The following is a 12,761-nucleotide window of genomic DNA, read 5'->3' on the forward strand; positions in this document are numbered from 1 at the left end:
GCTGTATGTGATTTTCCATAAGTCTTCTCAGAAAACCATACTTGATTGCCCCCGGAAAAAGAGGTTGAATTTCCAATCGAGCTTATTTCTTGATCTACCCCTATTTCTATCACTCTTTATAGAATGGCTCCGGCAGAATTAAGGGAATTGAAATCTCAATTGCAAGAACTTCTTGAGAAAGGTTTTATTCGACCTACTGTTTCTCCTTGGGGAGCCCCTGTTTTGTTCGTAAAGAAGAAAGATTGCACTCTTAGGCTTTGTATTGACTGTAGACAATTGAATAGAATAACAGTCAAGAATAAATATCCACTACCAAGGATTGATGATTTGTTTGACGAACTGGAGGGTGCTAAAGTATTCTCAAAGATTGATTTAAGGTTCGGATATCACCAACTGCGTGTTAGAGAGAAAGATAGTCCTAAAACTGCTTCTAGAACTCGATATGGTCATTATGAATTTTTGGTGATGATATTCGGATTGACAAATGCTCCTGCGGTATTCATGGATGTAATGAATCGAGTATTCAAGCCTTATCTTGATCAGTTTGTGATTGTTTTTATAGATGATATTTTAATATTTTCTAGAAATAGTGAAGACCATGATAAACACCTCTAGATTATTTTGAAAATTTTGAAGGAGAAAGAACTTTATGCTAAACTTTCCAAGTGTGAATTTTGGCTTGATGAATTGACGTTTCTGGGACATGTTGTATGGGCCGAAGGCATGAAGGTGGATCCTAGTAAGATACAAGCAGTTGTTGAATTGAGACCTCCCAAAAGTCCAACCGAGGTAAGAAGTTTCACAGGCTTAGCAAGATACTACACAAAATTTGTGAAAGGCTTTTCCATTATCGCCTCTCCTTTGAATAATCTCTTGCAGAAGGAAGTAAAGTTTATTTAGGATGACAAATGCCGAGAGAGCTTTGAAACTCTCAAATCCTTATTGACTCAAGGGCCTATACTTACTCTACCAATTGAAGTGAAAGAGTATGTAGTATACAGTAATGCTTATCGCAACGGTCTAGGATGCATTTTGATGCAGGAAGGAAAGGTTATTTCTTATGCCTGTCGGAATTTAAAACCGCATAAATTGAATTATCGTACCCATGATCTTGAACTTGCTGCTGTAGTGTTTTCTTTAAAAATATGGCGGCATTATTTGTATGCAGAGGAATGTCATATATTCACTGATCACAAGATCTTAAAGTACTTGGGTACTCAGAAGGAGCTAAACCTTCGACAACATAGATTGCTTGAACTCATCAAGGATTATGACTGCACGATTGATTATCAGCCAAGTAAAGCCAATGTGGTTGCAAATGCCACAAGTCAAAAATCCTTTGCAAGCATTTCCTGAGTCCTTTACCCTTGCTAATTTGCAAATAAAGTCAATATTACTTGAACTGGTGAAGGAAGCACAAAAGTTGAATGAGAAACTTGTAAAATTGACCAGAAAAGTTCAAAATAGGGGAAAACTTGATTTTACATTCATAGAGGATGGTGTCTTATTTTATCAGAACAAGTTAGGCGTCCCTAATGATGACAAATTGGGGAGAAAAATACTGAATGAAGCACATACTTCACCATATGCAATGCATCCTGGAGGTACAAAGATGTACCAGACCATCAAAGAACATTATTGGTGTAATGGTATGAAGAGTGACATTGCGGAGTTCATTTCCAAATGTTTGGTTTGTCAACAAGTAAAGGTAGAACATCAGGTCCCTGTTGGTTTACTACGGCCCATGTCGAAGCCGGAATGGAAATGAGAGAGAACAACTATGGAATTTGTTTCTGGACTTCCTCGTATGCAAAGAAATCATGATGCAATATGGGTGATTGTGGACAGGCTAACCAAGAGAACTTACTTCTTAGCAATAAGGATGGATTACTCACTTGAGCGTTTAGCCGAATTGTACATTAATGAGATTGTAAGACTATATGGGATCCCTGTATCTATTGTATCTGACCAAGACCCAAGGTTTACATCTAGATTTTGGGGTAGCTTGCAGGAAGCTTTGGGTAATAAGTTGAAATTTAGCAGTTCGTTCCATCCTCAAACAGACAGCCAGTCGGAAAGAGTGATACAAATTTTGGAGGATATGCTTCGAGCTTGCATTATGGAGTTTGAGGGTAGTTGGGACAAACACTTGGCTTTGATAGAATTTTCTTACAATAATAGTTATCAATCGAGTATTGGAATGCCTCCCTATGAACCCTTGTACGGAATGAAATGTCGAACCTCTTTTGTTGGAGTGAAGTTGGTGACAAAAAGCTTGTGGGTCCTGAAATTTTGCAACAAACAAAGGACAAGGTAAAAATTATCAAGGATCGTCAAAAGATTTCTTCGGATAGACAAAAGTCGTACGCTAATCTTAAATGGCGTGACATTGAATATCATGTTGGAGATAAAGTATTCCTAAAGGTGTCTCCATGGAAAAAGATTATGAGATTTGGCCAAAAAGGAAAACTTAGTCCCTGATTTATTGGACCTTATGAGATACTTGAAAGGTTTGGACCAGTTGCATATAGATTAGGTTTGCCACCGCTGTTAGAGAATATCCACAATGTCTTCCATGATCGCATGTTCTTTCGGTTGAATCTATTGAGATTAATCCTGACTTGACTTATGATGCAGAACCTATCCAAATTGAAGCTCGAGAAGTAAAGCACTTAGAAACAAGAGAATGACCTTAGTAAAGGTACTTTGGAGGAACCATTCGAGAAAGGAAGCTAGTTGGGAATGAGAAGAAGACATGAGGACCTAGTATCCACACTTGTTTTGGGACTAGTGTAAGGTAAATTTCGAAACGAAATTTCTTTAAGAGGGAGAGTGTTGTATCACCCCTAAATATTAGCCAAGAGTCGCATGTCGATTTACCGTTGCTTAATTACTATAATATGTTTTATTCTCTTTTTGGGAACTTGAAGTTTTGTGATAATTGAAAACTTGCTTAACATAAATTGCGATCGTAATTTAAGGTATTTCATTGGGGTATTTTCGTAATATTCTAATTAGAATTATGTGAAACATTAAAAGGAGGTGAGGGATACATATATAGGTGCATATATATGCATTTTGGGCAGCACACAACTATTTGGGCAACCACCTTTTGGAGACAACTGTGCATTGTGATAACCATCACTTTTGAGACTATATTTTGACACCTCTTCTAGTCAAATTTCTCTCACCTAAACTATAAGAACCTTAGAACATTATCTAACAAGTGTTTCTTCAATAAATCACAAGAGAAAAACTTTGCCCTTTTGGCTGGAATTCGAGACACACACTTCTTTTTGGTAAGTGGTTCGGAGCTGGGTAGTGTTTAGTATTTAAAGCATCACTTGAGTTATAGAACTTCGTTTACTATGAATAAATATGATCTGGAACGGTAATTTGTATACCTAAAACTCTTATATTTCTGTAAAACTCTAATTTAGCTGTTATTGATTCGAAATATGGGATGCAACATAGGACAAGTTCTGTCCAGAGTTAGAAAGTAGAAATCCTGTATGGACAACTGTTAGTGGTTTGAATATATCTTTTTGTCCAAAATATATTTTGCGGTGATTCTTGTTTGTTCGCAACCTTAAGAGATGTACCTACATCTTTCATGATGGTTATAAAGTCTATTTTTTTCGTTTTCCTTTTCAAATCAAAGTTGTGACATGAGGTACAAGGCTGGCCAGAATCACTGTTTTGGGAGCATAGTCGTATTTGTACAGGATAAGCTTACTTGTGATGATAATCCTTTTTTACATCAACATTATTGAGCTGCTAGGAATTAAAGAAGTTATTTAATTTTATTTTTAAGGTTGTATATACTCGTGAACAAGTTGAGGACCTTGCAACGTTGGTTTGCCTACGGTCTGAACTAGCGAAGTTGTGTTGGATTGTTTCTTTGCTAAAGTACTAAGGTTTGTGTATAAACTTGTACTTGCACTGATTTAATTGCTGGTATATCTGAAGGTTGATCTTGGTACCTTGGTTACCTCTTGTCACTTTTTATTGTCGTGTTGGTATCCTTTAAGACGTTAAAGACGCTTGTCGAACTCGCCCACTTGTACAGATTGTTTGATTACTTGACACTCTTGTTGGAACCTTGTCCTTCTTGTGGCTGTGACTTTGTCACTATTGGCATGCCTCTTGATTCAGATCATTTGCCATCTTGACTCTGGATTTTTAGTTCGTCCTAAGAATGGAAGTTGTCCATTTTAAGTACGAACTAGAAAGCCTTTTTTAATATAGTTCTTAGCTCTCTTGATTATTGGGCTTTGACCCTTCTTGATACAGGGCGTCGACCCTTATTGATACCTGTTTGTGCTTGGTGTGACGACATGATGTATATATTGGGCGATCCTTGTTATTGAATCTCTTGGAAAATGGTGCTATGAGCGTTCTTGACATTTGGATCTTTAAATATCAAACTTGATACTCTTATTATATTGTTTACTTGATTTAATTATTATGTTTCAATGGTGCTGCCCATGACTTGAGAAAGTTAACTTGGTGAATCTGAGGGCTCTGAACCTATAGTTTTGCACCACTAAGCTATATGCTTAGCGATAGTTGTTTCTATCGTAGGGAAAGATCGAGAGGAGGCATGAACCGGGCCATTGGAGGTGGAGATTTCGAGAGCTTTAAGGAAGATCACATTTGCATATAGGCATCTATATTTTGTATAAACCTTGGGATTTGTACATGATCTATGTGTTGTATATTTACATGAAATTTTGAGGACTAATTTAATCATGTTACCATGGGTTGTAACATAAGTATGGCTATATGTTTTGTTCTTTTGGGGTGTGTAAGCCCAAGTCTTGTAATATATAAAATTTACCACTAATTTTGAATGATTGTGTGAAGCATGAACGACTTAGTTTGGGTACCCGAAAGTTGGTAATAATTTTTTATGTCATTTTTACTAGTATGAGGACAATATATGCATAAAAATCTCGTGAGTTATTGGCTTATATTATTTCGGAAAGGTCGCTACATGCATACCGTATGTGTATGATTCCTCCAACAACTTTGGACACAATAAATAAGTTCCTCAATTATGCGAAGACTTCTGTAGTCAAAGGGGGTCATTGATTTGATTGCCTTTATAAATGGATTTATCTTTTTTAAAAATCTTATTTAGTAATAGTTAAGAGAAATTATAACAGAGTTTGTGAGTGATAATTTCTCTTAACTAATACAAAATAAGATTAAAAATATATACATAAATCCTTCTCTAAAGGCAATCAAATCAATGACCCCATTTGACTGCAGAAGCCTTTGCATCATTGAGGAACTTATCTATTGTGTCAAAGTTATTGGAGGAATCTTAAACATTTGGTATGCCACCCTAGAAATAAGCGACAATAGCAACATGTGCTCTTGTTGTACTAGAAAGTTCTTGTACTTCCTTGACAACACTTGCCCATAGCTTTTTGAAAGCTACAAATCGTTTTGCTTTAACCTTGTGTTGAGTCTTTGTAACACCCAAAAAACTAGTAGGCTTAACTAGAGCTTTTCGTAAGTGTTAGAGTCGTAAAATTTGCTTCTCGTAGTTAGAATGAAGGGTTTAGGGGTAAAAAGTCAAGGTATGGCTCTCCAAGGACCAACCAAGGGTGCTTGAGGAGGACCCTAAAACCACCGTAAAAAATGCCTGAAAACAGTGACCCACGGAGGGACCTATGCCCAGTAGGGTGGTCCATGCTCCATGGGAGGAGGTTTATGGGTCAAAGGCTGAGATGAGGGGTTGCAGACCAAAACCCAAGCCCTACCAGTATGGGCCATGGGTCAGTCCACGCCCGTAGGTGGGGATCGTGGATGGGGCCTGTAGGTTGGTCTAAGTCGACCTAAGTGAGGGGTCTTTAGGTACTTTGCTTTTTAGTTAGTTTGATGTGGGGTCATTTTATATTGTTTTAATTCACCTATATAAGTGTTTTTAAGTCATTAACTAACTCATTCACTTCATAAAATCTCAAAACCCAAACCCATAACCAACTTTTTCCCAAATAAACTCTCTCTAGAATTCCAAGGAAGAAGAAGAAAGGTGAAGCTAGGGTTGAAGAATCAATCTTTTCTCCTCAAATTGGTGGTAAATCTTCAATAAGTTATGGCAGATCTTCATCTATGGGTAGCCTTCACCCATAGAGCCCCTCCTTAAACCCCAATTTCAAAGCTAGAAAACCCAAAATTTAGGGTTTGACTTCAATCTCATGGATTCATTTCAATTTCATTTTTAATGAATGAATTATGTTTTTTTAGGGATATATTGATGATTTTATATGATTTTAAGTTGAATTCCTCAAGAATACATGAATTTCCCTATTTTATCAAATTGGATCTTAAAGTGTGGGTATTGATTGATATTAGTTGAATGTTATAGAATTATGAATGTTATGAATTGATTACTTGAATCATATTATTATGCATATCTAATGTAGTAATTATAGATGCATTGATGAACTATGATCCATGGTCCTTGAAGGGAAAACTATGAGAATTATGTATAATCATGATATTTATGTACATGCTTTATGACTACTTTGAGAGTAAAGTGATTATGACTATGATATAATGGTGTTGTTGTTGAAAGGTTATTCTCAATTATACACTTATGAATGATGAAGGCATGCTGTGAAATGTTTTCTCACAATATGAGGATTCTTAGGTTGAAAAGCTATTCTCACCTAGTGAATCTATGAGCTATCTTATGAATGACGCTGGTATGAGATGGGTTCCTTCACATGAGTTGAGGCGGGGTATATAGTACCAATCTCTTTATCCCATTTTAATGAACTCAATTAATGAAATGTTAAGTACTCCGTCGGGAATAATGCTAAGCACCGAGTGGATATTGATTGAGATGGAAACTCATACGTGAGTTGAGGCGGGGTTTCTAGTAGAAATCTCTTGAGATGGATACCCATACGTGAGTTAAGGAGGGGTATCTAGTAGCAAACTCCTTATCCCATTATTATGTGCCCTCATAGGTTATTAGCTGGTGGATCCACCTAAGCTAAATGTTTATGGTTCTACCTTAGGCAAGTAGGACACCCTTTTCGGTGTGGGTAACCCCGGATTCCATGATTTGCTCACATGGTCTATGTCGGTTAAGGCTTACCCCCACAATGAATGATAATGAACTATGGCTTCTCAAGAATGCACTACTTATTGTGGGTGTGGGTATGAGACTTCATCCATACATTGCACAAGTAGGCTTTGAGAGAAGTTATGTTGTGTTCATCTTATGTAATGAAGGCTTTTGACATGAAGTATGCTTTATGTGGACTGTTGCTATGAGTTGCTTTCCTTGTTATGACTTAGTAAATGTGAAGGTTTCCTTATCTCATAATATGAACTAAAGATGAGATCAAAGAATGGTAAGTAAGATTATGGGGACCTAAAAGTGGTACTTAGTATAGATGGGATTATGGGATCTTATCTATGCATTGCACAAGTATAACTAGGGTTCCTTATGAGATGGTTCTACTATGCTATGATAATCTATATGTTGAATATGCTTGCAACTTATGCTTTTATACTAAAGTCCATGATGATTCTCAAATTTGGTAAATGCATGCTTTTCAACTAAAATGTCCTTTTTAGCATGTTTTCAAGGTTTTTATGCATGGTTATCATACTTCGTGCATTTTTGTACTAACCCATATTTTTGACATATTTCTAAAGTGTAGGTTCTGATTCTTAAGGCAGTCTTCTTTTGGTTCAAGCTTGGATCGACTATTCTCCTAGCTAGTGGTGAGTCCTCATGATTCGAGGACGTATGAATCATTTGTAGTTTCTTTCTAGCTATTTCATTTTCGGATTTATGTTTAAAGGGTTGTGACCCTATTTTTTATTCAAAGATTGTATTAGATGGCTAATTGAGACAAGTCTAGACTTCTGCTTGGTTTAATAAAATACTTCGATTGTATGGATAAAGTTTTAAAATTTCCGCGTCATTTCTTTTATAGTATGTGAGGATATGCTAAAGGCTTGTATGAGACCCCTTCGGGGTCAAGTACGCCGTATTACATCTAGGGTGTACCCTGGGTCGTGAAAGTCTTTTGTCGGTACATAATATTAATTTGTGCCATGACAANGCTTTAATAAAATACTTCGATTGTATGGATAAAGTTTTAAAATTTCCACGTCATTTCTTTTATCGTATGTGAGGATATGCTAAAGGCTTGTATGAGACCCCTTCGGGGTCAAGTACGCCGTATTACATCTAGGGTGTACCCTGGGTCGTGAAAGTCTTTTGTCGGTACATAATATTAATTTGTGCCATGACAAAAGTTTTTGGTGAATATGACTTGACAAAATAGGTTTCAGAAATTTTTTGCAGAAATTTGTGCACTTTATAAGTGACGATATTTGTTTTTATTTCGTGGTTAAGTATATAAATAAATTTCATATTATATATTTTCCTTAGAGACTTACAATACTTAGAATATATTTTGACTCCAATTTTAAAGGTATATGAGCTACATTTTTTCCATTCAAGTATCTTCTAATTTTCCTTTAATATATTGCTCCGCTTTAAAGATAGGATATTTTTAATTATATTCTTAAAACTTTATTTGATTTAGAGTAGGAACATTCGTAATTTTTCCATTTTGGAATTATTCGGACAATTTTAATAATATTTGTAGGATTTTATGTCCTCTACTTCAATATGAAGTGATGTGCTAGAATGGAAAAAATGTAAATCATGTACATTTAGAACTAGAGAAAAATTAGATGATATAACTTCGATCAAAAAATGTAAATCATTACCTTTAAGTAGTGTGCGTTGGTTTGAGGGGCAAACGTCAGCATTTTCAAATTCAAACGAGGCATAAAGTGGGAAATACAGATTTTGCCATTTTTTTCGTGTATATTAGCACATGAATCTGGCGCCTTGGACCACCCAAAATATTTTTCTGAAAAAACTTTATAAGTGTGATCCTACCATTTATTTGTCCAAATGTTTTTGTTGGTGACCGTGACGACCTTATTCATGGCGTGGTTTGGTTCAGAGTGGAAAACGTCTGTATTTCAAGTTCAAACGAGGCCCAGAATGGGAAATAATAAATTTCTAATTTACCTATGCTATAGTCCATAGATTTTTGGTTATATGTAATCTCGACGTCCTTTCAGACAAATTGTTGATTGGTGTCTGTGACGACCTTATTAATGATGTGGGTTGGTCCACAGGGAAAAATATCTATATTTTGATGTTTAAACAAATCCTAGAAAGGAAAATACCAAATTCCTATTTTTTTGACAGTAAACTATGAATATTATTACCACCAACAAAACAAACTTCATTACAAGTAATCACAGCCTCAGCAAACCACTAATTCTAAACTACGTCCTGCCTCTTCACCTATACCAATAAAGTTCTAATTACATATATTGTCTATGAAGGATATACACTTATGTTTCTGTTTGGCCTCTAAACATTGCAATACTCTCCTTAACAGTAACCTATATTTGTTGATGTATAAAACTTCTATACAGGTGTTGCTCTTTAAAAATTCTCTAATTCCTAACTTGACAAAAAGGCATATCATGGCCCCTTATATTGTTGCTATCGCTTTCTGCTTAAATTTGCTACAATGTCTCTGTTTAATCCCGTTCAAACACTCCACAATACCACAACATAGAAAATCCACTCCAATAAGTACTTCCTCCCTTAGTGTAGATGTCCAGTCACATGTACAAAATAAATGTTCTACTTATTCATAGCATTGTTGATCACATAACACACAACCAACACTATCTACTATTATGCCCATATCACGCATTCTCCCTTTGGTCATAAGATTTTTATATGTTGCAAGCCAAATAAAAAATATATGCTTAGTTACCATTAGTTTTGTCCACACTAAGTCTACATTTCCAAAACTACGTCCTCCTCCCATCAATGTCATATGGCTTTGACTCATCGAATATCCTCCATCAAATGTTAAAGTGTATCTATATTGTTGATATCAATTTTCTATACCCAGTTTCAGTTTATTTAGGGCCTTCCAGTACCAGCTACTATCATTTGGTGGTGTATGTACCCATAAATATTCATCATTTTTTAGATGGATTCCATGTAGCCACTTAACTTGAAGAGCTTCTTTCTGAGGTATGATTACCCAAATTAGTTTCCCCACTACATAATGGTTCCATATCTGCAACGTTGTATATTCAAACCCCCCACCCCATTTTCTTAGTTTGACAGACTCTATTCCATGATACCAATGCGACTTTCCTTTTCTCTTTTGTGTTACCCCATAAGAAATCTCTACATTTTCTATCAACCTCCTTAACCAAAATTTGAGGATAGATAAATACTAAAGCCCAATAATTGTGCAATGCAAATAGGATAGAGACTATAAACTGTAGTTTCCCTGTATAAGAGAGGTGTCTGATGCATTCCTTATCATGTTTGTTATATTTGGCACTAATTAATGAAAATCTAGCTTGTTCCACTTTTTGGAGGATAAAGACAGGCCCAAATATTTGATTGGGAGAGACCGTTCTATAAATCCAGTGATCGCCAACAACTTTTCCCTCACAGTTTCATTTACTCCAGCTAAAAATATGCTAGATTTGTCTTTGTTTGCCCACGTGTTTTTATCCTAAATTTTTAATTGGTGTCTGTGATGACCTTATAATTGTGTAAGGTTGTCCGGAGGAGTAAATGTCTGCATTTTAAAGTTCAAACGAGGCCCATAATGAGTAATACTAAAATTCTCATTTTATGTGCTCTATAGACCATGAATTTTGGGTGATATGTTATCCCGATGTATTTTTCGCTGAAATTTTTGTGGGTATTCTTGACAAACTTATTTATGGAGTGGCTTGATTTGGAGGGGCCAATATCTTCATTTTCAAGTTCAAACAAGGCCCGGAAGGGAACATACAAAATTTCCCATTTTATATGTGCTCTAGTCCATAGATTTTGGGTGATATGTAGTCTCGATGTATTTTTGGCCTAAATATTTAGAGGGCATGTGATGAGTCGGGAATTTGGACTCATTAGGTCATGTTATTTAATGAATTAGTGTCTCGAATGCATATTTGGTGTTCACAACTGATGTTAAATTGTTTATGTGCAGCCATGAAAGTTTAAGAACAACGCAAGGACATTAGTTGCAAAAATAAGAAAAAAAGTTTGAAGAGCTGAAGCAAAAGAAGGCTGGAGCTCACAAAAGCTACTTGAAAATCACCGAGTGATCTTGGACCTCACCAATTTGGTGAATGAAAGTGCACATCGGCGATGCACCATATGGAACGGTGAGCTCAATCCATATTGCCTAAATGAACAAAACAACTGGATGCAGAAGTAAAGTCCAAATGGTGAGAAGGAGTACGTATCGATCGATTGTCGAGTTATGCGGCGATCATGAATAGCTTTCGTGATTCGACTGGGTACTGAAATTTGGAAAGGTTTTGGAAATATACAAATTGATTTTTAAAGAGAGGGAAAAGGCTCTTACATAGATTTTACTGATTTTGCATACTTTTACAATACTGCATATTCTTGGAAAAGGTTTTGAGCTTAGATATTGAGGTTTTAGTCTTAATTTTGGCATTGAACATTGATTTTGACATTCCAATGGAACATCTTTTTGGTAACTATTTTTTAATAATGGTTATGCTTAGCTAAACTCCCTTTTATTAGGGATGTGACTATGTAATTTAACACATAAATTAGCTTGTGGGTATTACTAATTGATAGATTTAATGTTGTTTTGAAATGGATTCAGTTAATTATTCATGATTTCACTAATGAAGTGAAGTTACAAATTTAGTTCTAGCTTTAGCTCTCAATGCTTGCTTGTGAAAGTTTCTTAGAATGGAGTAAATGATTGATAGGTGTATTGACTTGTGTCTTTACAACCCATCTTGATAAATTGGGTTAACTTAAGGATTTAGGTTGTTTTGCATTGTTAAGCTTGTTGAAGTTCGAAGTAACTCGCTTGAAACATAATAGTTGATTGAAATATTGTTGGTATAGTTACAATCCATCCTTACCACTGAGATTCAACGAATTAAAGAAATATTTCATTAGCCATTAAGCGAAATTAGTATTGGACAGATCACACACTCCTAAGGTTCCTTTCTATTTGTTCAAACAGCACATTAATTGTCTTCTTTAACAATTGAGTACCTAACTCTTAATATAGATAATTGAAACTTATTAACTTACATTATTTTGCGTTTTGTTTATTTCTGTTCTACAAGAAATTACAACACTTTCATACTTCGTATTTGAATTCTTTTCCGTATCATTACTTTTGGGATCGACCCAAACTCACCGTTGGGTTTTACTTTTAGCGACTGCCTACACTTTGAATCATAAGAAGTGTAGTTGAGAGTTATCAAAAACGGAGCCCATGTAGAGGAGTGGTGTTTAGAATTCTTTTATTGAAGTGATTTGTGAACTAATTTGGTTGTAGTAAAACTCTCTTATTAGTGTTTTTGTTGTTTTCTGTCAATAGGTGAAGAAATGAGTGTGCATAGGATAAATTTTGCTAGCTAACCTGGGAACAATGACGACATTGGGGATTTGAATAATCTTAATGCTGATCAAATGGGAAGCAATGATGCTATTCGTTTGTCCCCAATTATAGGCAAAACTATTTTTCATGTGACTGGAACTATGCTTCTGCTACTCTAAAAGAAAGGCTTCTTTGGGGGACTTGCTCATGAGGACCCTCATGATCACATTTAAAAATTTGGGGATGTGTGTGGACCGTTCTCCTTCAAGAATATCTCTCAAGACT

General features: G+C 35.6%; 1 protein-coding gene across 1 annotated transcript; it reads left to right on the forward strand.

Annotated features, from left to right (window-relative positions):
- Positions 1–1,270: 1,270 nt before the first annotated feature.
- On the forward strand, positions 1,271–1,768 carry LOC125847011 (uncharacterized). Its single transcript, XM_049526723.1, has one exon. The coding sequence runs from the start codon at positions 1,271–1,273 to the stop codon at positions 1,766–1,768; it is 498 nt and encodes a 165-aa protein (XP_049382680.1).
- The last annotated feature ends 10,993 nt before the right edge of the window (positions 1,769–12,761 follow it).

The sequence above is a fragment of the Solanum stenotomum genome, chromosome 12 (genome assembly GCF_019186545.1).
Source record: "Solanum stenotomum isolate F172 chromosome 12, ASM1918654v1, whole genome shotgun sequence".
NCBI classification, from domain to species: Eukaryota; Viridiplantae; Streptophyta; class Magnoliopsida; order Solanales; family Solanaceae; genus Solanum; species Solanum stenotomum.

Excerpts from the sequence above, each read along its gene's own strand:
- LOC125847011 (XM_049526723.1), top strand. The coding sequence starts at position 1,271 with ATGACTGCACGATTGATTATCAGCCAAGTAAAGCCAATGTGGTTGCAA.